General features: G+C 31.8%; 2 protein-coding genes across 7 annotated transcripts in view; one reads left to right on the top strand and one right to left on the bottom strand.

The window, feature by feature from the left end:
- Positions 1-2,792, top strand: part of LOC111050071 (ATP-binding cassette sub-family D member) — a 62,067-nt gene extending 59,275 nt beyond the window's left edge. The window contains exon 12 of the mRNA XM_039431364.1: positions 880-2,792. Coding sequence (XP_039287298.1) covers positions 880-924 — 45 coding nt within the window. The 3' untranslated portion in view covers positions 925-2,792. The remainder of the gene's footprint in view (positions 1-879) is intronic.
- A 1,084-nt stretch (positions 2,793-3,876) lies between these two features.
- LOC111044594 (flotillin-1) lies at positions 3,877-26,244 on the bottom strand. 6 transcript variants are annotated; one of them, XR_005571549.1, is made up of 13 exons: positions 26,060-26,238; positions 24,209-24,284; positions 23,743-23,833; positions 22,937-23,080; positions 22,381-22,500; positions 21,478-21,486; positions 19,605-19,735; positions 18,846-18,930; positions 17,345-17,532; positions 14,085-14,295; positions 12,876-13,040; positions 9,074-10,776; positions 3,877-6,138 (listed from the first exon to the last, which is right to left on the bottom strand). XR_005571549.1 is itself a non-coding variant. In XM_039430235.1 (12 exons), exons 1-12 carry the CDS (start codon positions 26,109-26,111, stop codon positions 6,103-6,105), a joined length of 1,308 nt encoding a protein of 435 aa, XP_039286169.1. In that variant the 5' UTR covers positions 26,112-26,238; the 3' UTR covers positions 3,877-6,102. The 6 variants fall into 6 exon arrangements, 4 of the variants coding, with proteins under 4 accessions (XP_039286169.1, XP_039286170.1, XP_039286171.1 ...); XR_005571550.1 differs by lacking the exon at positions 21,478-21,486 and having other exon boundaries at positions 26,060-26,244; XM_039430235.1 differs by lacking the exon at positions 9,074-10,776.
- Between the last annotated feature and the right edge of the window lie 870 nt (positions 26,245-27,114).

Here is a 27,114-nt window from a genome sequence, read left to right as displayed (position 1 = left end):
CTTTTATTACGGTAGTATTGTTTGCAGTGGTAGGCCTACTAATAACTATTAATATTAAAACTTGAATTTTGAAACGCTTATGAAGTGAAAAATGCACTTACGAAACAGCAGTGAGGATCGTTTCGACTTGGTGGAGGTCATCATCAGTGTTTTAAAATTCAAGTTTTAAATAAATAGTGGAAATGTATGGATGTGCAACTATTAATAGTTGTCCATTATTCAATAAAAAATCTATACTTTCTCGAAGAAAAATACTAGTAGATGATTCTAACGAAGAAAATATATGTCCTGGTAATACTATCTTATTGCTGGTAAAATATATATCTGTATTTAAAAAACTCGAAAATGTTTTGCTTACAGTGATGTCAACAAAAGACTCGGGTTATTTGTGAATGATTCTGCAGAAAATTCCTAGCCAGGAAAGTTTTGGTTTGCTAGGACGTATTAATAAACGATTCTTCGGAATATTCTTAGTTGAGCACGTTCTAGTTTGCTAGGTAATAAAACTTGACTAAGAACATGCATATTAATGTAAAAAATAATTATAGTACTTATAATTATAGCTTTGAAAGTACCCCTGAATTCATACATTTCAAAAATATATGCATATAAATAGTTTATAATAAATACGACCCTTTCACTTCTGTATAGATTTTGGAAAAAAAGATTTGGATTTTGGAAGAAAATATTAGTGAAGGAAATTGACCTAAGGTGAAAAACCTTGTATTACTAGTTTTATACTAAAATGATTTTGGAAGTTTGAGTATATTCAAGTAATACCACAATAACCGCTTAACTAATTACTTTTCTATACAGTTTTACTGTCTCATTAAAAACTCTCAACACTTTTCATATTGTTATATTAATGCTTCTTTGTAGGAAAAAGAAACCGGTGTTTTGAGTGTGAAACCTCAACAAGTCTGAAGAAATCCTTCAACGAGAAACTTGAAGAATCAAGAGAAAATGCAGACAAGAAGAGGAAGAAGGGATAAAGATGGAGAGAGAACTGCTACACCTATTTCGTGAGACTATTGTCTATTGTCTATAGTTCGTGAGCTGTATTTTTCCAGTAGGCTACACATTCTGTGGTGTTTATTGATTTTGGTGTTTTATACTATTTTTTCATGTCCATTTGTCAACTATGTCTAAGACATGTCATTTATCATACTCATATTTATTTTCATCATTCAAAATCATTCATCATACTACGTGGGTAGCTATAAGATTATCTAAAATAGATCTTAGCTATTGTCTATTGAAGATCTTGATCTTGAACTACAGTAATGATAGGAATTTAATAGGTACTGTCCATGAAAGTGATAGAATTTCGAGGGGTTTCAATGATTCGTAACGAATTCAACTATAGAAGGGTAAGTTTCTAAACTAGAAAATGTGGTCTGATAATTAGAATATTTTCCAATCGTCAATCTTAGCAATACTGTACAACATTTTAGTAGGGTTTATCGAATTCAATCTGAAATTTCTAAAATAGTTTTAGATTGATTTAATAGATTTAGATTGTAGATAGTAATAACTTTCCTCGCGCCAATTATAACTATTTATCGGTTCCAACTATCGTACTAGATTAGCATCAAGGTTTTATCATTGTTGAGTTTTTCTCTAACAACTTTTAGTTATTCTCTCCCTAGGCCCAACTACTGGAAATATTTGGAGGATTTGAAAGATTTCTGTGACTCAGTCACTAATCAGTGTTTCATGTAATCAAATGCTATTCAAATTCAACGTTTGCTTACCATTATATAATCAAAACCTATTTACATGATGGAACATATTTTTTCATGTAACTATCGAAAAAGTTCAAATAAAATAGTTGTAATATAACATACTATTGATAAATATATTCATATACCTATAGAATATTTATGAACAAACTTACAAAATATTACAATGTATTATTTCAAAAATAGATGCTAACCAATAGCTTATCAACATTAAACCGAATTCGATTGATAATTATATTGATTACAATATGTAATTGCAGAAGAACAATATTTTTCCTGATGTTTTTGTTCTTCAACTTTATGATTAAGGAAAGCGTAGGCCTATATCCAAACTGTAAGCGATTATTTGTGATCTAATTATAAAAAAGATATTATTACAAACTTTATGAATGTTTGTCCCCGAAATATTATAAAATCTTTCTTATTATGGAACATGATATTACAATTTGGTTCACCAGGTTTGAGAATTATACTCGTATTATTTTTGTGGATGCGTATTATCCTTTCTTTTGAGGAATATTCGTAAACCTTCTTGTAAATATTTCTTTCGATAATTCTCATTCGAACCTAAAATCTTTCAATACCATTTTGTTTATAACTTTTTATTTTTGTATACAATCCAAAAATTGTAAATTTTCACTATTGTAAATTTAGAACTTACTTTTTAGCTCACTAATGTTACTTATACTTTAATATTGTAATATGCTCAATAATAAAATATTAATCTACAAGACTTGGGAAAGTCAATTTGAAGTAGAATTATTTTAATTTAGAAGTTACCAGTTTAATGTAATAGTATAATTTAATTGTCAATATTTCAAGGGCAAGTGAAAATATAATATTAGTAATTTCAAAAGATTTGGCAGCAATAAAGCTCACAATGTAGCACGTCCAACCATCTTCCAAACGCTGCCAACTCATATGAATCACAGTATACTTTCTTTCATAAACTTGGATCGACTATTTTATCTGCAATTTCAATGTTAATTATTGTTCAATTACAATTTTTAATGCAATTTTGAAAATAAATAATCATTACCAACCTGATAACATTGGTGTTTAATTTATATTCTCAAATTGGATGATTTATTTTCTATAGCCTATTACATATTTGTCCTTTCTCATTTTAAAATTCGATATAAATATTACCCTGTCTAACAGCTAGTGAGTTTCTCTACAAAATGCCAGCATTGGTTGAATCGGAAGTATTGATTTTATCTATAAGGCATGCTGACAATATCAGGTGAATCTCGAAATAGGAGCGCCGAATTATCAGACCTCGACACAGCAGTATCTTGACCATGCACTATTGCATAGCCACCTCTAATACAAGGCCCCGCCCTACGATATTGCAACGTCGCAGCGTAGGTCTAGAATCTGATAAATGATTGGTGAAAAAGATCAACTGGTATTTTTTAACGCTGTGGCTACAGTTACGGTAACCGTAGCTCTTATCGAGTTCCGGTAAACATTTGAGCATGCGCGGCTACCGCTATTTACATGTGCATTGTGGTGCTTGTGGTTTTTGGTCACATGTTTATGATTTCTAAGTAACTAACTAACTTCATTATTAACTAACTTATTTCTAACTAACTTCATTGAAACTATAGGTTATCATAACCATGTCACCAAAAACCATCAACACCACAATGCACATGTAAATAGCGGTAGCCGCGCCTGCGCAAATGTTTACCGGAACGCGAATGGAGTTACGGTTACCGTAACTGTAGCCACAGCGATTTTTTAAAATCTTTTTCACCAATCATGTATTAGATTCTAGGCCTACACTGCGACGTTGCAATAATATCGTAGGCCGGGGCCTTGTATATTAGAGGTGGCTATGACTATTGTCAATATCAAATCTGTGACAAAGTTCCGGTTGCACAAAAGCCGGTTAAATTTTAATCGTGATAAAATTCACGAGAACCAGAGAAGCCGTTTTTCAAAAAGGCCTTCTCTGATTGGTTCTCGTGAAATTAATCATGGTTAAAATTTAACCGGCCTTTGTGCGACTGGGCCTTAGATTTCAATAAAAATTTTAACGTTTGTAGTTCACACTATATCCTGATTTTCTGTTCCAATTTTGTCGCTACTGATCGGTTTTATGAAATTGAAAATAACATTAGGTACTCAATTCAGATTTTAAATGTCAGTTTTATTCCTCATTTTCAGTTATACTTTTCTAATAAGATGACAAAACAACAAACACTGTAGATTTCATAGAAACAAACAAGAATATTACGACTTGAAATTTAACAGTCATTGGTAAAATATCAGAAACTACTTCAGGAGACTCCTGAAAACTTATTTTATGAACATTTTTTCCAAAGAAAGATTGAATAAAGGGAAAATGTTGTTATTGACGTTGAAAGATGAGATTCTGAAGTTCACTTATTTATAATTAATTATAAATTAGTTATAATTTATAGCCAAATTATAAATAGAACAAACGTACTAGGATAAATTTCGACACAAAGAATAAACCTCTCAGTACTGACCTTCATTTGCTTATAACCTTTTTTCATATTTTGTATAAGATATAAAAAGTAAGTACTGTGATGTGACGTTGTACGAAATCTCCACAGTTAATAGAAAATTGAATTACCAAAATTAAACAATCAATTAAATTTTTAATTATTATTCTCCATAAATAGAATCTGATATTTTGAATAGAATATATTCATGAGTTCAATTTTTTTTAGTGGTAGTTAAAATTTTGGAACTCAAATTTTTGGTGAAACTCAAGTTACAGAACAAATAATTGCACTACTATCATTCAACAAACATTCATTAGTTCATTCATACAAGAAGTTTATATATTTAGATAATCAACACTTACACACATTGTTCTAACAATCAGGGGATTTTCATACATTTTTATCGATTTTATTCAACCAATTTATGAAGAATTCATTAGAAGAAATATTATTTAACAAGAACATCATAATTATTGGTCACCAATTACAATTTCAAGTAGAAAAAACTCGTGTAAAAGACATAATTAAAGAGCATTTTCAATGCAGAAATGTTTACTGAATTTGTTATCTACATCTAGCACAATAAACTAAACAATAACTATGAAATAATCAAATATATGCCTAGAAATGATAGAATGATTTGATGAAATGGTAAAAATACGGTGCAATATTTTACAGATGATGCAAGTAAGTCACGGTACAATATATTTGGCTTCAAAGCGGGCGATTAGAAGTTTCAAATGGCAGTACTTCTCAAGCTGGAGGATTTATAACATCTAAACATCCAAATATTAATATAATTAAGATATTCAAATTGTTTAGATCAACTTCAAATATCAGACAACCTCTTAGAAAAATAGTTTTCTTTGGTAATAATATATTATGAATGTTTGTTTCAAGGAGGAGGGTAATCTATTAATTTTAGACAAGAAATATTTCATTCAGTTTACTAATATTATTATCGACAATATTATTGAATGATTGACTAGATGACTTTCTCAGTTTAAGTTGAAAAGGTGAAGAACAGTAGTATTGATCACTGCTGCTATCAGGGATTATTATTTAATAAGAGCAGCATTCACAAATATGTGGCTGCATGAACGTGTTGTGCAAATCCGTCTGCTGCCACGTTTAAAAGAAAAGCACATTTCCAAACTAAGATCATAATGTTTCAAACTGCTCTTTCCTTTCTGACAAATGAACCAACTCAAAAGTATAGTTTCATTCAAAGCATTGCAATTAGTAAATAATAATGAAAATTCAGTTATAAATGTATCATACCTATCAATAATATTTGGTACTGATGACAAAATTTGACTAGGAATGACCAGTGGGTGATGTTGAACAAACTTATTTTCAGTAGAACCCCTACTGAAACTGTACTAAAGAATGGAAAATTACTGACAACCATTTGATTAATTTCTCTGACCAAAGAAAAAACATAGTATCTTATTGCATTTTACCCTAACTTGCACGCCCACTCTCATTTCAATCTGAACAATGGTTTATTGTTCATTCACTTGAATGCAATGAGATGACATCACTCACTAAAGATTGTTTGTTCTATTTTTTGTCATAAAATGCAGAGGGTCAACAGTTATTTTCCAGTTTATAATTTTAATAATACAAAGCCAAATGGACTGTTCATTGGCATAATATTGTACAGGGCGCCAGCAAAGTAACGAGTTGACTTGGACGGCGTGTCGTTGGTGGAGGGAGAAGGGGGCGTGGTTTGTGCCAGCTCACGCGTGGCTGCCGGCTGCTGATTGGCCGGTTTCTGTGCATGCGCCCTGGCCTGCGCCGCCGTCGATGCGCGTCGTCTTCAGTTTGAAGTGAGCTGCCGCAGCGGCCACGACTGACGGAGATGCGCCGTTGTCGCCCCGTCAGAGAAAACTGTCCGTGCGAAAGCCGGGTGCGGACTAGAAAATACATTCATGGATATAATAAAACTTGAAACGCCATGGCTATAGTGAATACTGGAACTAAACTTTGAAATATATACATGTCCAAGACACTTGAATGCCTTATCATAGGCTAGGTTACCAAAAACACGAGTTTCAATCTTATCAAATAATGTCTAATTATCCCAAAGCCTTTTTGTTGTTGATCCAACCCATTAGTGGTATGAAAAACTTCGACCAGTAACTACAAGGGTGGTCTGGAAAGTTACCAACTGAGCAATCTTCATGAATGATTGTTAGGTCAGAAACTCTCATAACAATCTTCATTGGATCAGAAAATTTTCAGACCATCCTCATACTACTCGTAATAGGACTGCTTGAAACCAGACCATGTCACATTGTATTAGGAGGGAAGAAAAACGTATTTTTATTTGAATATTTGTGAAATGTATTTGTTAACTCCTTCCAGTCATTTTTCTAAAACAGACTTGTGGTTTAAGTAAAAAGTAAATTCATATGGCTTCTGTTGGTGAGGAGTCCCTTGCGGGAAGGTCCCACCGCCTGAATATATAACTTAAGCCGTCAATGGGCCTTACGACTGTCATACTTCAGCCGGGACCGACAGTTTAACGTGCCCATCCAATAACAACAAATTGTGGTTTACGTGAATCAACACTATGCAAATGTACAATATTGTTGTATCACTTCCACTGCTGTATATTTTTCATATTTTAAATAGTAATTCTGCTAACTCACAACCTTAATAAGATGGAAATCTAATTCGTTTCAACTAAATCTTTTCATTTATGATCTTGCTTTCTACTTTTAGTCAAATTTTCTCATACTAACTCTTCAACTTTAGTTCCAAGTTTCAAGGGGAAAGATTACACATTGATAAAAGTCAGTAAGAAAAAGATTGTCCATCCTCTACATTCTGCCAATGTTATATTATGATCATGATCTAATAATTGTAATTGTTATACAATACTATCATATAGCAGTCAATTTTTTGGACTCTGTATGAAGCCCAAGTCTATAAAATATTATAATACCCTCAATTATTTAGACTTTAGATCGATCTGGTTTGGATCTGAAATAGTTCAAATCTAGGAGAGACACAGTTCTGGTCTGAAAGCAAGTTTTATCTCTACAAATATTTTAATTTGGAAATAAATAGGAATTAATAATGGCGATGGATCTAAGACATTTGCCAAATAAACCATTAACTTCATGCATATTGAGAGTTTGGCATATACTATATGACTGCATGAATGAATATTTAGCATAACACAATAATGGAAACAAAACATATAAATTTTTCAAATCTCTTTAATAATTCATAATATTTTTGGTGTTTGATAGAAGAACAATATTACAAGTTGCTATTAATTCTATAGAAGCACAAAGATTTTGCTACAAATGTCATACAAGTTACCATTTAGAATGCACAAGATATTACAACCAAGCAGTTTCTGGATAAGCCAGGTTACAATGTTCAATTTTACTAAATCTCTACAGGTGCACTACCACTACATTATACAATAAATCTACTAATAACTAACAAAACATAAACACAACAGACTACTACACACAATGACACAACTACCTACACAATCAACAAAAATAAAATCACTAAAAAATTTACATCAGCAAGACTGAAAAGTAGTAAGTTGTTCTAACAATCATAACGTGAAATACAGTTTGTACCCATTGCTGCTGTTACTTACTGAGAATTACAAACACAAAATCCGTGATTCAATTAGCCTGTTAAAATTATATAAGACAAAAGTTTCATTATTCAATGTGGATTCCAGTTTTTTTTTTCAATTATTTATTACAGATTATTTACTTGGGGAATTCGTGAGAAGATTCATGGCATAGTTATGAAAGAAACATAATAATGTATTGAAGATTTAAAGTTGAAAGTTAAATGTTTGAGTTTGAAACGCAAATTTACCTGTAATGCTCATAAATACACTGGTTATAGAACTTATTTCGGGAAATACCTTCATCATATTTGAAGAGAAGGTAATTTTACTACTTTTGGATTATGTTATATCAAACTATAAAACTTGAATAGGATTTATCATATTTGATAGAATGTTACAGTATACAGTGCTAAAAAACTATTCAACAAAACAATTTTCACAGGGGGTTTGGAGGAAGTAATTAGGAATTTTAAAGTTAGTTCTACTTGAAGCTCTAAGAAGTCTTGAAGAATACTGCTAAAAGTTGAATGTTTATCTTCCTCGTATGATACTGATTTGTGGATAATATTGACCAAATTTAGTAATCTACATACTTTTATAATTTAAACTATAGGTACTTCTAGAATAAGATACTAACCATGGAATTAAAATGGTAACAATAATAAGCACCTGCGAGACTAGTTAGATGAAAAAAACAACTAGAAAATTTAAACAGATATTGAATTAATATATCGACCATTCTTTTAATCCATCAACTTGAATGATAGAAAGATTAGATATGGCGGTATATATTTACTCTAGATTATAAACATGAAAATAACTACTAAGGAATTCGGAGAATATGATGAGGTTGGAAAGCTAGTTTATCTAATTCAACTATCATTGTTTTTTCAACAACAAAAGTTGAGTTCTAAGTTGGGATAACAAAATTCTAGTATTAGAAATCTAACGTTGTCACTATTATTCAAAATACAGTGACTACCTAATATAGCATGAAAATCTATTCTATTTTGTATTCTAAGAATCTATGACGGAAAAAAATAAATATGATGTTAAACCCAAATGGAAAACATCACCTGAGAATATTAAATTAATAATATTGGATATTTATTTCTAGAACACCTTCATTGTAAGCTATTGATAGGTCAACTACAGTGTTAGCATGGAGTGAACGAATGCAACAGTTATTGTTTCAGAGTATAGACAAAGAATTGTTCGTAAACAGAAAAGTAATGGTAACTTACCACTTTCAATGAGTGAAAAAAGTCTTCAGGAATTTGATTCAAGTTCTCAAACTGCCATATTCTTCTAAGAATACTTCAGGAGTTCTTTCTGGATATTTTGAGAAGATATATTCAGTTTGAAGAGAGCTAAATTTACACAAATAATTCAAACAGTCCTATCCATTAATATTTCAAGAAAATTTAATTTGTTAACATGACAAATTTACACATAAATTTGAAGTTTGTTTGATGTATATTTTAGTATGGTTCTAATAAAAATCTACTTTTCTGATATTTGAAGTTGATTTCAACCGCTTTTTCATCTTAGAATAAAAGCTTTGTACCATATTCTGTTAGAAAACTAGACTGTTTTAACATAGATATAGACTAATGGATATTGTTCCAAGTAAAAATTGTGCTTAACAGAGCTCTAATATTAAGTACCTGCCACGGTAGAAAAACAGAGAAGATAGTCAATTAGTCAACATTTGAAAACAATATTTCAAAACTTGAAAAATTCTGACCATCATATGCAGATATTGTAGACATTGAAAGCATGACTTGAATAATTTGAATTTTAAAATTAATGGTTATCAAACAATATATAATAATCATTCTGTAATGAACAATAATTAATATATTTATAATATATATGAACACATTCGTTCTCAAGCATTCCAACTATATTTGGTACAATCTCTCAAAACAACTTTATAGCATCTGTTTTTATATTTCTGTATCTTATAACATATATTTTCATATATTTTTTGTTAATAAGGCTTCTTCATACTAAGCTAAATAGGTTTGATTAGAGACCCTAACCATTCAGCAGAGTATCTATATAATTTGAAAACAATTCCTATATATTCGATTAGAAATAGATTTAATAGAAAACCCTACATTTAGAAGCAGGGAATAGTTTTGACTAGAAACTGATAATTTGGAAGATCTCTAAAAGCTTTTAAAATTTTGGCACATTTAAAAAGGAAGAATTTCTAGTACACACATTGGTTCGTACAAAATTGGTGTTTTATGTTCGCGGTAATTTTTCAACACAATCAATAGCCTCACAAATGGAAATTGCAATAGAGTTAAAAACTTGAGGAGTCTTCAACCTTGATAATTGGAAAATCATTCAAGAATTTTGTCAGCTTCCAGTGAAGAAATAAAATTCTAATAATACAGATTCAATTGATTTAAATGATAGCAAAACAGTTACTTAACTAGAAGGCTTCAACTGTGTACTCTAATGAGATAATTCAAGTTATAATAGTTTCAGACATAAGAGATTCCAATAAATAAATATTTCTTTTAAAATCTTGATTCTTTTCTTAACTTTTGAGATTCATCCCTAGTTGTATCCACGTTATACGGCAAAGTTTGTGAATTATCTATTTTTGTTACTATAATTTAATATAATCCATTATGATTGTCTATTTGGCACTGCAATTATTCAATATATTTTTAAAGCATCAAGGACGAAATTGATTAACACTTTAAGCTGCACTTGGATTATTCTATCACGATAGGCTGCAACTAATTTAACAAAGCTACAAATTTAATGAATGGAATCATACAGAACACAATGCTGAATGGCAGCGGTTGTCTTGAATGGGAATAGATTACATTGATTCCACATTCTTGTTTACAATTAATTATACATTGAATTTTCATCAAATTGCATATTTTTGTTACACACATCTGACTCATGCCGCCGGTAATTGCTGTAACAAAAGAAATTCAGTTAACAAACAAATTCAGATTGAAATTGAAGGAAACTTATCTATTGCAAGAATTGTTGGAAGCTAGTAGTTGGGAATCTCTTTTCAATAGTCAGATACGTATTTTATAAAACTCAGAAGTTATAATATTGATTAGTTTGCAATTTGGTTCTATTAACAAAATGATATTGAATTATTACAATACAAAATACATGCTAAGAAAATATAAAGAGACTTTTGACATACTTGAATTCACATACTTTCACTTATTATTATCATCGCAAGACTTGTTGATCTCTTACGCTCGACAAAGTTTCAAGAATAAAAACTAGAGTGCAGTGCTTGCACTAGTTTGTAGAATTGGAATTAAAATGTAAACATAAACTATTCTAGAAATGTTGAATCTATTATTGCTTCATTTTTGATCTTGTAGAATTCAATATTTGAGTATGATAGTATGTCACAATATTTACAGTGAAGCGACAATGATAAATTGATTTGATTAAGTAGACAAACAGATATAAGGTCATCCTTCGAACTTGGTGATAGTTTAAAAACACAATTGATTAAAATGATTTATGTTTCCAACAATTCTTTCAAAATTCACAGCTCAATTATAGAAGAGAAATATGCATCCACACAACATCCATGCAGCTAACAAATTACAAACAATATTTCAATGTATCATTCCTTTACGACAAAAAATATCCCTACTAAATACACAATCACAATCAATCATGAATCAGGAATTACAAATGTTTACCAGCAGGATATGTTCGAGACAATCATGAATAATATAGCCTAAATGAACTAGCATAAATTTTGAAACCAATAATTTCAATCAACATGCAATAGACGAGAAACACCGATTCCAATTATCTTTGAAAATTTATGGAAATAAGATATATTACAAATCACAATTTAATACATGACGATTTGAAATGTTTCTCAACACAATACGTTCGATATATCAAGAGTTTTCTACCCATTTTCAGATTTATTCAAGAGTATCTAAATCTGTAAAATCTCTGTAAATGAAGTGACCAGCTCTGACTCTTCTATTATTGTAATTGGAAAGAGTACCCTACACATTGGGTGAATGCTGTGAAGCTATCAGGGGATAGAGGTAACTCCAGCATATAGAATAAGACTACAACTTGACGTGTTGCAAGCTGCAAGAGCCCTGCCCACTTAAGCGGCTAAATGCAGCAAATTAATAATAATAATAACACAAGGAAAAGTGTATACCCCCAGAAATATGTCTGGACTTTTTCTAGAAGGAAATACTAGAAAAACTAACAGCAATTACCTCTATTCAATCAGTTAAATCTTCAAATAATATCACTAATGAAATAAATAATATTAAAAAATCATCAATTGAATAGAGATAAAAAATTCCATCTTCGACACATCAATTATCTTCCAATTGAAACACTCTCTTTTCCAAAATAATTACTACAGTAGTTATAAATTACAGTTTTCTATAGTAGTAGAAAATATTATAGTAATTGAAAAATATTTGATCAACTTTATGGAGTTCCGATTGCATAACCTCCTTACATGCTGTTATACAATCATTGTGGATAACTTTGTTTTTGTTGGAGCTGTGTAGTCTATCAAGTGATTCTAAGCCTCTCTGCAAATAGTTTTAAAATGATAGCAAAGGTCACCCTTGCTACAAGTAAATAGCGCTTTGTTTTTTTTCAATCTAATATCTATTAGATGAGTTGAATTTGAACATTGACTATTCTTCATCAAATTTAAATTCATTTATCTGCCATGAAAGTAATTACAAATTTATAAAATAGATATTGTTACGGGTTTCTACACTAAAGCCCTTCGCCTCTGCCGCCCATCTAAAGGCCTCATCCATAGCACTATTATCAATTACAATGTGGCACTACCGGCAAAGAACAACTTTTGCACAAGTGCCATTGCAACTTGTAGCAAAGAATATAATAAATAATTATATTGTTTCTATGAATTATCATTTTAAATCGCGTAGTTTATCGAGTGATATTGGAACATTTTATAGATGTGTATTGGAATGATAGTCGCTAATAGGCAATGCACTTGACTGATTGCATGTTGAGATGACTGACCTTCATGATGTTGACCCCGGTCATGCTTTTGACGAGGTCGGGCACCTTGGCGACAATGTCGAGCACCTCCCCTGTCAGCTTGGCGGCACCCACCTCCCCTCCGCCCGACGACACCATCGTGATCTTCTTCGCCTGCGACAGTGGCGCTGCCACCTCGGCCGCAACCTGACACACAAATCACATCACATCATGAATGAATTTGAATGAATGAATTTATTGATTTGCCAAAAAACAGTATGGCAATCGAACATTCCATTTAGAAGGTTTAGCTACTGTCCCAACTGAAATTAAACTATATCCTCATATAATATATATTAAATGAAACTGTGCATCATGATTGTGAATGATTAAAAGCTACTGAAATGGCAGTGTTGTATTCTATAATTGGTTATTCTGAATCTTGCAGTTGTCTGTTACTATTTTGCTATGTATGACAATAATTATTGTCGATATTAATACTAATTATAAGAATTTTTTGTAATTAACTATTGTATGTAATTGTAATTTATCTAGTATCTCTGTAATTGATGTAGTAGTTTTAGTTTTTTGGGAAATAAACAATTATTCATTTAATTATGAGCCCCAATAGACAGTCTTATGTAGGAACATTTCTATTCAGGTAAGAATTGTATATAATATAAATTGTATATAATTGTATCTCGAATTGTATATAATATTTCGTTTATACATTAAACATGTATGTAGTTGCTACCTAGTATCAGAGTAGATCGTTCATGTCGTCAAAACATATTTAGTACCAGGTTTTCTAGACGATAATTAGTCAAAATTAAAGTAATGAATTTGCAATTTGAGGTTATGTTTAGGTTACTTATTTCAAGTTGTTTAGGTTGAAGCTGAAGCCATGGCAGTGTAAGTAAAAGGAATTATTTACAGATATAAATTAGGATTGTCTAGGATTGATTTGATTTGATCACTGAAATCCATCAAGTTTAATTTGAAATCAGGGGTTTACTCTGACATAATATCTCTGATCCTATAATTTTTGTTTTATAGTCGAAGAAGTTTTTGAAAAAAAGTGAAAGGTGTTTTATGGTGTAAAAATGCCAATTTACTACATTCGTTTTATTCTATCTCTGATACTACGTATGCCGCAGTGAAATCATTCACTGTAAATCATGAAATACATGGTTTGTATGTAGTAGTTAAGAAGTGTCGGATGTCGATGGAAGATCTAGCGTGGGGCCGTACCTTAGGCAGTGTTTCGAGGAGCATATCAATGACAGCGGCGTCGTGGTACTCGCGCCAGGCTTCCGCCTTCTTCAGCATCTGCTCTGCCTCGGCGCGCGCCTTGGCCTCCACGGCGAATGCCTCCGCCTCTCCGCGCACGCGCACCGACTCCGCCTCTGCTTCCGCCTCCATTATCACCCGCTTCCGGTTCGCCTCTGCCAGCTTCTCCAATCTAAACAAATAACAAAATTAAGATAAATAAATTGGAATTTTTGAGCTCTATGATCCCACCAAAGAGCAAGGTATTTCCTCAAGCTGGTCGGGTGCCGTTATTTGGATGATCGTTTTCAAGTTTTCTGTTGGTTCAAATAATATGATGTCAATGGAATAATGTGGAATGTCAAATATTAAAAACACATTTTCGAGTTGATCAACTTAAAATTCAATCTTTCATTTGAACTAAGCAGGATAAAATCCACTTCAAATCACACCACCACATTCCATATTCAAATCATATGGGATGTGAACTGGATCCAATTCCTACAATACTGCTTAGTCAAAATTTAGTCAAAATGACAGACTGACTTCTAAATGTATCAAATTATAAATGTTGTTAATTTAGAATATTTCTCAATCTTTGAAATTCGTTTTGTAACTTTTGACAATACATTCAAATTTATTCAAAAATTATATTTTTAGAAATATTCACTCCTGCTGAAGAAATTAATGAATTTACTTTTTTGTCAGATAAATATACAAGTTATACTATATACGTACTACAAGTTATACAAGTCACTACCGGTAGAAGATAATCAATTTCAATGTATCTATTTACACACACATACAGTTCTAATAAAAATTAACAAAAAGAATAGTGATGCAAAAAAGGGTGGAGGATTGAAGGGTTAGACAAAGATAAAAGAACAATTTAATTGCCACTTAATCTGAGCAATCATCATCAAACACGTCTTATTACCCACGTAAAAGTTAAAAGTTTACGTGGGCATCCACCAGCAAAATAATCCTGCCTCCAGTAACTAGAACGTCTAATGAGATTGTGTAACTCCACCTTAAGGTTGTGCATTCAATAATTTTTTTCAATTTTTTCTTTTTCTAATCTATTGGACAGGTTCTTAGGACATAATCTATGCAATTGAAATATTTTTATCAGCTTCTGTTAGCTAACAATAGGGCTTCAAAGGTCACTTTTTTGAGGCAGATGGTACACATACCCTACAAAAACTACTGGACAAAAAAATTTGAGAAAAATATGCAAGTCTCCTCTTCAATATAGCAAAAATTACGTCAACTTTGTTTTTGAAAATCTGAAAAAAATTAAATGTTTATGCATTTTAAACTCCTTTTTCACATTCAATGTCCGTTCTATAGACTTCAAATTCATAGCAACTTGTAGCGCTGTTCTTGGTGAATAAAGTTGATGCTTAAACTTCATTTATAGACACAATAATAGCCGCTGGAATTTGTACCTTTAAAGCACGGTTTTATGCCTGCTATGCTCAGGCAGCAAGTGAATAGTACAGCTGGAGCGATCTAGCGGAATTAGTTTGTCCCTAGAGCTAAGCGCTCGACGTTAAAAGTGTATGCCCAACCATTACTTATGTCTTGCGCTTAAAGAAGAAGACGCTGTTAGGTACCTGTTAACTTCGCTCGTACCATTTATATAATTCATTAAGTGACATCTTCCCCCTCAGATAGAAGAAAATGAAACTTCATTCTGCCTTTGAAAAATACAACAATTGATACAATAGACATTTCAGAATTATACTAACAGCCTTCGTGTGTAGACGCTGCCAGTTTGAATTTGCTCTAATTATACATTTTATAATACAGTGGTAAGAGTTGCACAACAATAGTTATTTGTACATCTAGAGTGAAAAAACCTTCTAACCTATTTCCAATGTAAGTTTTTAAAATAGAGATGCTTCTCATGTTATTTGACTGGAGTTGCTTTTACTCCCTAGGGAGTTTTTCTGTTTTTTAGTCCCGAGAGCGAAAAAGTGACGCTTTAGTACCTACTATGTTCCAGAGATTAAAGTAAGTACTTTAGTTAGTAGGTGGAGGAATAAATTAGATGCGGTCATTGAGTTACAATTATGAAACAAATTAATAAAAAAACACTTTTTACAGAGAAAGATAGTTGAAGTTGGTTGAGCAGGAAGTTGGGACTCGAAAGAAAAACCACATCGGCTTTGCAAAAAACACATTTTTGGCTGAGGATGATGCCCACATGAGCTCTAGGCTGGTGCCCGGGAAATGAGATGAATGTGTGAATGTGATATGATTGGGCCTATAGCTTCAGGTGTGTTCTGATCTCATTAATGGCATTTAGAGGAGTGCAGCTCTCAAAGTTTTGTTTTCAGATTGATTTATACGGGTTTGCAGATTTGACGCCTAGTGAGATCGGACTCTCTAACCGAAATAGTAGACGCATGGAGCTAAACTTATCGATATCAGCGAAAACACTACACCAATCGCTTCCCTCCGTTGCAAGCGTACACGATTTACTCAAAAATAATATATCCTATAATATTAAGCGAGCATTTCTGTATATCTGTTTATATTTTTACATTTGGTTATTTTTATATCTGGTTATTTATGTTCAACGGATCTCGAAAACGGCCTAACGATTTTCACGAGATTTGGAACATAGTAGGTTTATGATATAAAAATTCGATTGCACTAGGTCTCATCCCTGGGAAAACTCGCTGAAGGACATGAAAAGGATAATTTATCCTTGGAAAAACAGATGATAATTTCGTCGTCTGTCGATAACAGAAGATGCGTATGCCTGTGTGGGAGATCAGCTGTGTAATCAATTAGCTTACTGTATCTCACGAGAAATCTAGAAATTTTAATTGACTCGATCAAAATGATCTGATTTGTTGACATGAGATGGTATATCATAATATTCAAAGTTAATCATTATTTTACAGTTCTAAGTGATTAGTGAGTGTTATTTTGTTATTCAATTTGGTTTATAAATAATCTAAATTAGAACTTTTTTGTTTTAAAATGTTTGTACTGAAAATTGAACCTGAATTCAAGAGTATGAAACATAACCTAGGCTACTTTCTGAACTATTTATAGTGTATAAATAAAAAATTCGGGGAAGAAACAATTTTGGGCTGTGCCTGTTAGTCATTTCCCAATCATTTTAAAAAATTGTGTTCTGTTTATCAATAGTTTATAAATAAATAACGAGTGAAGCTCGGTGCTCCGATATTCATCTATGTATCTGGAGTCTGTGATGATAGGCCTACCTGTACTTCTCGGCCTCAGCCGGCCGGCGAATGGTTGCCTCCAGCTCGCGTTCGCGCCGCTGAATCTCCTGGTCTTGCACGGCGATCTCCTGTGTGCGCTCCACCACCTTGATCTGCATCTGCTCCTCCTTGATGCGCTGCTTCGTCTTTGCCGCTTGCAGCTCGTACGCCAGCTCTGCTTCCGCTTTCTAACCAACCAATCAAACAATATTAACTAATCAATTAAGAAAGTAAATATTACTTCCATAGGTGACTATGATTCGATTATCCTGTGATTATGAAACGCGTACATTTTGGTGCTTGTTCGATAGAAAAGAATAGAATACTTTATTGGCCATTAAGTAAACAGTTTATACAATAAGCTTTGTCATTTATATATGTGATGACTCAAAAGCGATCCAGTCAGTTATACTTAGGTACAAAGTTTGCTTACTTGCTGTTGAACAGCTGATGAACAGCTAAAGGTGGGCACACACCAGTTAGTCAAGACAAGGCTAGTCACGTTTAGTCACAATACTTCACATAGTTGCTTATGAAGCAACACACACCAATTAGTCATTGCAATTAGACATGTCTTCATAAGCAACTATAAGAAGTATTGTGACTAAACGTGTTTTGTCTTTTCTTGACTAACTGGTGCCTAACTAGCCTAAGGCTAGGCGCACACCAAGACAAGACATGATCAGAAAAGTTTAGTCACAATACTTCACATTGTTGCTTATGACGCAACACACACCGATTAGTCATTGCAATTAGACATGTCTTAATAAGCAACTATGTGAAGTATTGTGACTAAACGTGACTAGTCTTGTCTTGACTAACCGGTGTACGCCCAGCCTAACGTGTTAATAGTATAAAGAATCTAGTCAAGTCTCACACACAAACTATGTGAGTGTCTCATCACAACCAATCCTCCATCTTTCTTCCACACAGAACATAAAAGTCCAGCTCAATTGAATTGAATAATATAGGATGCCACCTGGAAGATGGCGGACGCCGAAGATTACTGTATTTGAATTGTGAAAATTTAGGAATTTGAATAGGTTATACTCCAAGAGAAAGTGATGAAAAACTAATGACTGAACTCAAACTATTATCTGTTATTCTAACAAAATACATTTAATCATTGCTTGGACAATTTATTTATTTCAAATAAACAATATATCTTCTAAATATCTTGATTGAGCAAATAATCAAATACAGATAAATTATATAATGAAACTAGATGAAGAATAAAAATTTTCTGAGACAAATATCCTAATACATATGAGTATAAGCTAAATAGCTTACCTTAGCTGCTTTTTCAACAAACTAATTATTTCAATCATTGCTTGGATAATTTATTAATTTCAAACAAGCAATATCTATTCTGAAAATCTTGATTGGGCAAATAATAAAATACAGATCAATTATATAATTATATTGGATGTAAAATAAGAATTGGCTGAGACAAATATATAATACATATGAGTATAAGCTGAATATCCTTCCATAAGCTTACCTTTGTTTGGACCTCCATATCATAAGCGGCTTTTTTCAGTTCGAAATCTCGCTGTGCTTTCGCTATTTCGGTGTCGTTCAAATATCTGCAACACAGACAGGACAATAATATTAGAAGATGACAATAATTAATAGATTAAGCATAGTTAAGAGAGAGAATGCAAAAATTGTATTTGGGCTAATAAAATTATCAAGATATAAATTCGATTCAAAAATTAATTTATTTCGCAAACATAATACATTAGCCTATTACAAAACATTGTAACTAGAGCTCAAAAAACCCTAATGAAAAACCTCTTCGAAATACAACATTTTTTAACATCATTTGTTATGCTTTAAAAGACAAAAACAAATAAGCGAAATAAAGATGGGCACACCTAGATGATCATGTTTGATCATATTTGAAGAAAACAAAAATTATGAAAATTTTCAAAACCTACAGTTTTACTTGAATAATCCCTTCAGCAAATCAAAATGTATTTATTTTATTTCATTCAAATTTCTTCTAGGAGACTCTTCAAGTGTACAGGGAATTGCCATACATTGCAACATAATGAGTATAAGCTAAGCTTATCTTCACAGGGTGTAAGCCTTTGGTACTCTTCTGAAAACTGTATAGTTCTGAATAATTGAATAAATAAATATAGTTCATGCAATTGATTCAAATAAATGCTATCATGTATCCGGAATGAAATAACAAACAAATTGGATAAAGTTGAGAAAGACAAAATAAAGGAAGAGATTTAGATCAAAAGTCTACCTTGATGCCATCTGTTCTTCTTCAGCTATTGCCTCCTTTATTCTGGCGTCTCTCCTGGCCTCCGCCTCGCCTATTCTTGCATCTCGTTTCACTTCTGCTGTTCTCGCCATTCCCAAACTTTTCAAGTATCCCTGCAAAAATATCGAATTCACAATTTTGAAACGAATGCAAAGTGACAAACAAACGTGAGAAACAATAGTTATGCATCTACGCCTATTGGGAGCTTACGCAATTAACAATAATGCATTAACAAGTATGCTAGGAATGAAGTTAGTATGCTAGGAATGACCTCAATATGTATGTATATGACCTCTTATGTCTATGTATAAGGTTCAATAATCAGCTGATATCTCGATTTCCACAAAAATGGACTTAGGCCCGTTTGGAATCGAGCTCTTCAAGTATCAAATTATTGAAGAATAAGTTTATTTTTAGCTAGTCTAGTAACGGAAAATATAAGAATTATTGTTATGTGCTAGTTTTAGCTTAAACCAGATATCAGAGATTAGAAAATCCATGTCATTCACATTTTACAAACGGTTATAATAATTCATAAAACAACACAATGTTGGTATGTATATAAATGAGCTCTTATTGGATGGTTATAAATAGAGAATTTCTAATAGAAATCTTACATTTTAAAATATCTTTTTTCCCACAGTAACTATGTGTACAACGGTAAAGTAGTGTACAGTTGGGACTAAATATCTATCTACTTTGGGTGCAAGTCTATCACATCATAGTTGTAGGTTTATCTACAGTTGAATTAACTGAAGATATTTATCTCATCATGGAGGATACTTGATGAAAGGAACAACAGGTTTATGCTTGTTAAAAACTTTCCCTCTTCCAATTTATACTACAGCTATGAGTATCAGAGTATAGTGTGACTAAGGTGAAAATTGAAATCCAGAAGCAAATTAGAATCCCTAATCCAGAAGCTTGAATTGAAAATCAATTAACATGGAAAATATGGAATTGCAACGAGCTTGTGATACAGATAAGCATGTGAAATAGCGGGCTACCTATGAGTTCTACTAAAAAGATTACAAAACGAAAACTGATTATTAAGTAAAATAAAAACAGATTTTACTGAAACTTTTATTCTACAATCTGTGCGAGAAAGTGAACAAAAACATGCGGAAATAATAGTTTTCAAATAGTGCAATGATAAGAACATATACTAATCGCTAGAAAATATTAACTAATTCGAGATGATTATGATAATTTGGTGAACCGCCGAAATAAACTAGATTAGAGCTAGCCACGAAATAAACTAACACTTCTTAGTTCATGGTTTCACAAAACTTCTTGCATTTCAATCGCCTGATTACACAAGCAGAACCAACAAATGGAAGTAATGAAAATCCATCTTCCTTCTAACTAAAATTAAATTTGGAGGAACAGGAATTAATTTCACAAATCATGCTCTTCATGATTTGACAAGACTTCTTCAACCATAAATCTACACAGCTCAAGAAAGGTTTATTCATTTTAAAAGAACAAACTTGTTGTTTAATTTATACTTTATAAGGGAATCAGGCTCTATGATCGGTAATTTACCTACAGCATTACTGAAACCAAAACAACTAAAATCAGATACTTACTTTCCGGGCTAGGGGATCCTTCGATTTAGCATGCTGAATAGAACGAAAATCTAACATGCATAACGGTATATTTGGTAGTTTTCCCCAATAAAATAATATAATCACATAACCACTCACATCGAATGAAAATACATTTAAAACGTGTATCAGTTTACAAATGAAGTGAAACACTCTGAATAGATAAATAAAAACCACAGACACGAGAAAATTAAAAGAAAGCGCGTGCGATGGTGAAATAACATCTATTTTTCGGTAGAAAAACATACCTTTGCTCCCTTTACATTTCCGTTCAGAACATGGAAACAAAATATATCACTCAATAACATCTCTAACACTCAGGTGAGTCAGTGTTGTAAATCAAAACCATTCACAAAAGAATTATGAAATTTATTAACACTTCGTAAATCAAATTCTATTGGATCAATCATGTATGAGCTACAATAATTCTAAAATTAATAGTTTTCTATGATGATTTTCAATTTTCGGCTAATTTTGTACATTTAACACTAATGTCGGTGAGAATGAAATATTTAGTAACAAAATCTTCTAGCTACTTTCGCCAGTCCATCACTTCAATAAAAATATGAAACGACTTTCTTTTCCTATTTCATGTTTGTAACATAATAATAACGAACTCATTTTAATATCTTTTCAAGACAGATCAACCTAACAAAGTTAATAAAATTTGTATAGCTTACTGGAATAGAGTTTAAAAAGTAGGTATTTGATTTCAGATTTTCATTCCAACCAAAAATTAATACTCTCCGATCTAATTGTTCTAAACAATTACTTGCAGATATTTAGAGTTCTTCTTTTATTCTATATTGATGATAAACTCCATAGAAATTCCCTGTTCATTTGAAGGAGTTGTTTTTTCTCAAACGTCTTGTCTAGTATGAAAATAATAGTAAACTGATAAAGCTGATCATGATGATGATGATTTTTGTGAGGTACACTCAACAAAAAAGCTTGCTGAACCACATTCATACAGCAGCAAAAGAGGTTTCGTACAATATTTGCAAATGGATAGATTGGGAAGTAAAGATCTATTAGGATGTGAATACAAATCTCACACAAGATATAGGTTTTTATGAATGACAAACTTGAAACAAATCCCTATTATTTGAGGATTTTAGCAATGAAAACGTTTAAAGTGAATTGTGACTGACCTCTTCATCTCTGATGTCTTTGAGTGTGTAAGAAACAACAGTGATGCCCATATTGACCAGATCGGATGACGCCACTTCGAACACCTGTTTGCTGAACTTTTTTCGATCTTTGTAGATTTCCTAAAATTGAGAAAAAACGAAATTATTCATTTTCCAAAAAAAACCACTTCACAGTATAATGTGGTCAATGGTTGTATAGACAAAGAGATGAATGTAAGTTATTGCCATAAACAATCGAGCATACATTTGATAAGATAGTGAAACACTCTTTCACGCTTCAAAATTGAATAAATAATCAACTTTCGAATTCTAATTCGAATCAATTAAAAATTAAGAACTATAAAAAAGTTCATCAACCCGTTAAATACGTTAATCGTAATTACGATTCACATCCGTTTTATTAATGCAGTGGTTTTATCAACTATTTGACGATTACGGATTCAAATTCTGAAGCTCAACCAAAATCCGATGGCATAATACTGATAATTTGTTCTGTTTCAAAACTGAGCCTCAAAAAAACTTGTTGAGCCTTGAAACAAATATAGTGTTGACATACCTCGACTGTCATACTGCCCATGATCGCCCTCTGGTGTCCTTCCAATGTAACTAACGCAATATTTTGAATTTCAGCATCTGTCTTGCCCAGAAACTGTTCACAAGCTGCTAGAAGCATTTCTTCATTTTGACCCTGGATTTTTACCTAGAAAATAAGATAGATACGTCGTAGGTACACGAAATTCTATAGCATTAATATTACAATAAATTGTTTTCAAAAGAAATCAGCTAGTACCCTTTTATTTGCCTTTCTATTTATTAATTTATTCAATCACTTAACAAAATACAACTTCCAGAAAAGTACCACAAGCTAAAGCCCAAAACGGTTCCAATTCCAAGTTCTATGAGAGTCCAAATGTAAATGTGTTATTGGATGAAACGTGAATAAATTAGTAGGCTATAAATACTAACGTTATTATAAAAAATATCAAGAAACTCTTGAATATAGACTACTTTATGTTACTATATGTATAATATATATTGTTAATTGTTATATTTATACGTTGATCATTTATGACCTCACAATGAAGTGGAGGAAGATAACCTACCTTTTGGACATACAGTATATTCTAAAAAGGAACAGTTTTTGGGCTGACCCTGAAAATAATTTTATTTTTGCTAATTTTCAAAGGCAGTTGCCTGTTCTGGCTGGATTATTTCTATCAGGTCAGTTTGATAGCAACTTGATGTTGCATGATCGATTCTCGCGCTGATGTTTACATCAGGCCCCCTCATGAACAATAAATAAAAAGCTCATCAGTACAATACAAAATTATTTTTCAATTTCAAGTTTATAAAATAAATTACCTGTGCTATTCCAGTAACAGATATTGGAACGCCCTGGCTGGTATAAACTGTTGGACTGTCCACTTGAAGAGTCATGGTGTTCAGAGATATCCTGAAAAAAAAATTCAATTAAATAAATCATAAATTTCACGAATCTGTAATTATATCAAATAGGAAGAATTGGTTACTTTGGAAGTCAGTGTCGGATTTCTCGACACTGTAACATAGGTTGATGACACAGTCTAATGCTAAATTTCAAGATAAACTCTAATTCTAATTGAGTTGGAATAAGTTGAAGTTGTAAAATCTTTGAAGATGAAGCCTGATTATCATACAGCGTTTATCTCTTTGTGTGCTCGAAGGCTGATTATAGCAATTATGAATACTATTTTTATGATATTTCTAATATAGAAGAAATGAGACTAACCAATTGAAACTAGGCTATGGTAAAAAGTCAACTATATTTTTTTATTACAAAATATATTACCTCTGTACACATTGTATAGTTGGCCAAACGAACGCTCTTCCACCAGGAACTAGAAGTGGTTTAGTGTAGCAACATCCTAAAAATTTAAAAAACATAAAAATCAATTTATCTTGTAATGATAGACCAGCACAATTTTATATCTGATTTCTACAGAGGCAATAACTAATGATTTTTTATGAAAAATAAATTTGAGATCCTGGATTATTATAATAACTCCTAAAGGTGTATTTTCGTTTCTGCGTATCAACCGCGATTAGTCAAAATACTGCAGCAACTTTTAAAACAATAGATCGTACCTATTTGTATCACATTCACTCAGTTGATATCGATAGTCGTTCTATTTATATTACAGTAATTTTAATACTAAATACGATACAAATAATTATTACGAATTACTGTTTTGGTTAGATGCTATTTTGACTTTGCATACATAGCTGGACGCGCAATAAGCACAAACAAAAACCTACCTTTATTTGAATGATGTATAATTTCTCTATATAAATCCTCTTAATAAAACCTTTCAAATTTTATTTAATTGAAGAGAACATCTCATGATAAAATTATGCTTTCTTGTGGTATATATAAAAATAATAATAATAATCCTTATAAGATAATTTCCAAGTATCTACTTGTGAATTAATAACTTGATGATACAAGATGCTTATATTGAAAATATATAATCTAAAATCTATGCTACTGAAATTCGAAGCTACCAATGTTTCGGCACTAGCTTACTCCTTCAAGGAGTGATAAAAATTAGGTCTTAAATGATTATATTTTAATGAGCTGTAGGCCTACTTATCGTTTTTCATCTTTGAATGAAGATTTTAAAGTAATTACACCGACTTTGACTATACATTTTTCAAAAGGCACTGCTATTTTGTAAAATGTTGATGTTATCATTAAGTTACTGACTTATTGTCAAATGAGACCAGGCTCTAGACTTAAGAATGTAATCCATGCTAAGGGAATAGGGGGCCCTTGAGTATAAAAATTGTCTAAAACCACAAAATGCAATTCTTGGTTGACCTCATCTATTGATATATTATACAGGTCTCAATGCTGTATTCTGAGGCTCTTATACTACAGTGTAGCCGGGGGAGAGGCAGCCTATTATACAATAATTAAATCATAAGTTAATACCTATTCAAGTTATAGATAAAAATATAATATTATAGGAATGAATGTTAAAACGTATAAGTTGAATGCATTTGATAGTTTTCCTGGTTATGCAATCATGTATGAGCTAACCATACTTAATTACAAATAATAATAACAGTACCTAATTCAAAACAGAATAGGTACTGATAGAATAAAATTATAAAAGTTGCCAGAGCTTTACCACAAGTAAAGTATACTACAATAATTAAGATTCATGGCCTGAATGACATAATTCAAATAGCTTGTTAGTAGCTCGTCAAAGATAACCTGACTTTCTTGGATCGTAGCGTTTCTATTAATATCAGAAAAATTTATAAATCTAAAGAAAAATTTGTTGGAATGTATCAGCTTGAAAAAAAAAGTTTCAGTGGGATAATGGAATTTCTCAAGACATATAGCCTATTATAAAAACAGATAGCAAGTATGACTAATTTTGTTTTCTTGAAAGATAAGATAAGCGCTATACTAGCCCGGCAATAAAAATGTCAAACATTATCACAGATTTTTGACATTATAAGTATATTTATATTGTAGAGTTCTATTCTATTTATAATGAAAGTTTATACAATATTCATTAATATTTTTATGAACGGTAATTGGTTAATTATCCTGATTGTTGCTAGAACAAGGAAAACAATTCGCTTATCCATGGCAGGGTTTCAGAGGTCCAATAGTACAAATTATACAAACCTGATACAACTAACGCCTCGTTAGGACCACACGTCACAAACCCCCAAGTCATGATGAATTATTCACGATCATAAATTTAAATACATAAAATAGGTTATTACAAATAACTATTCACTCATACACAAACATAAATTATCAACATTGACAGATCTACAAAACAAGATGGATGAAGCTCTGTGCGTGTTACCAACCTAACAGGCAAGCTTGTTTTATGTAAACAATGTAAAAAAGATGAAATATCGATTAAGCTTACAATTTGAGAAATATCTATTTTATGTGCAGGGATAAGATAAACTTTCATGAATTATGATCATTTGAACATAAAAAAATCAATATTTCTGAAAGTATCATTTTAATGCCAAACGTATTCTATTACTAAAGAGCTGCATTGAACGCGCTAAAATGAAATGAATTCAAACGTCATTCCATTTTGGCACATTACATCCAAGGTTTGCAGTTCTATATTAATTGAATAAATTTGCTTTATATCTATACACTCATTGACTATCTTCTCTGCAAATTATTATTATAGATATGTATTTCTTTTATCATTGATAGATGGATATTTCACTATTTATATTTTTTATTTGTGTAGGCCTAATCAGACAATCAATAATTTATTAAAAGAAAAAGCAATAAAACTAGTAAAGTAGAGCCAGATTACATTGGGCGTTTTTTTAGGCGGCAACCCAATCAGCCAATCGGAGAGCTTCCAGGTGCTTCCAGTCCTGCTGCCGCCTCAAAAACCTCCGTCTGAAAACACCTGAAAGAATCTGGTGTGGTACACTCACACAAATTTCCTTGCTCATTGAACTGTAAGCCTCATATACTTAAACGAGAATAATTTAGAGGAATAACATAATGACGATTGGCGGCTACATATTAAAACTACGATAATACTATTGTATATAATCGTTTTCAGAGTACAGTACCTACATTTTCCTTTTCCTATTTGTCTAAATTGTGAAATTCGATTATTTTTAAAAGTCGTCAAAAAAGCTGTTCTACAGACGAAATATCTTGACTATGTGTTCTTTTGAATAAACTGCTCTACC

This window comes from Nilaparvata lugens, chromosome 6 (genome assembly GCF_014356525.2).
Source record: "Nilaparvata lugens isolate BPH chromosome 6, ASM1435652v1, whole genome shotgun sequence".
NCBI classification, from domain to species: domain Eukaryota; kingdom Metazoa; phylum Arthropoda; class Insecta; order Hemiptera; family Delphacidae; genus Nilaparvata; species Nilaparvata lugens.
Note: the sequence above shows the minus strand (reverse complement) of the source record. Positions and strands in the feature narration are given on the sequence as shown.

Bases quoted from the DNA above. Each gene is read 5' to 3' on its own strand.
- LOC111044594 (XM_039430235.1), bottom strand. From the start codon at position 26,111: ATGACTTGGGGGTTTGTGACGTGTGGTCCTAACGAGGCGTTAGTTGTA. The intron at 17,533-18,845 runs GTAAGCTTATGG...TTGGTTGGTTAG, and splicing joins ATATGGAGGTCCAAACAAAG to AAAGCGGAAGCAGAGCTGGC. The intron at 6,139-12,875 runs GTCAGTCATCTC...TGTATTTTCTAG, and splicing joins CCGGGGTCAACATCATGAAG to TCCGCACCCGGCTTTCGCAC.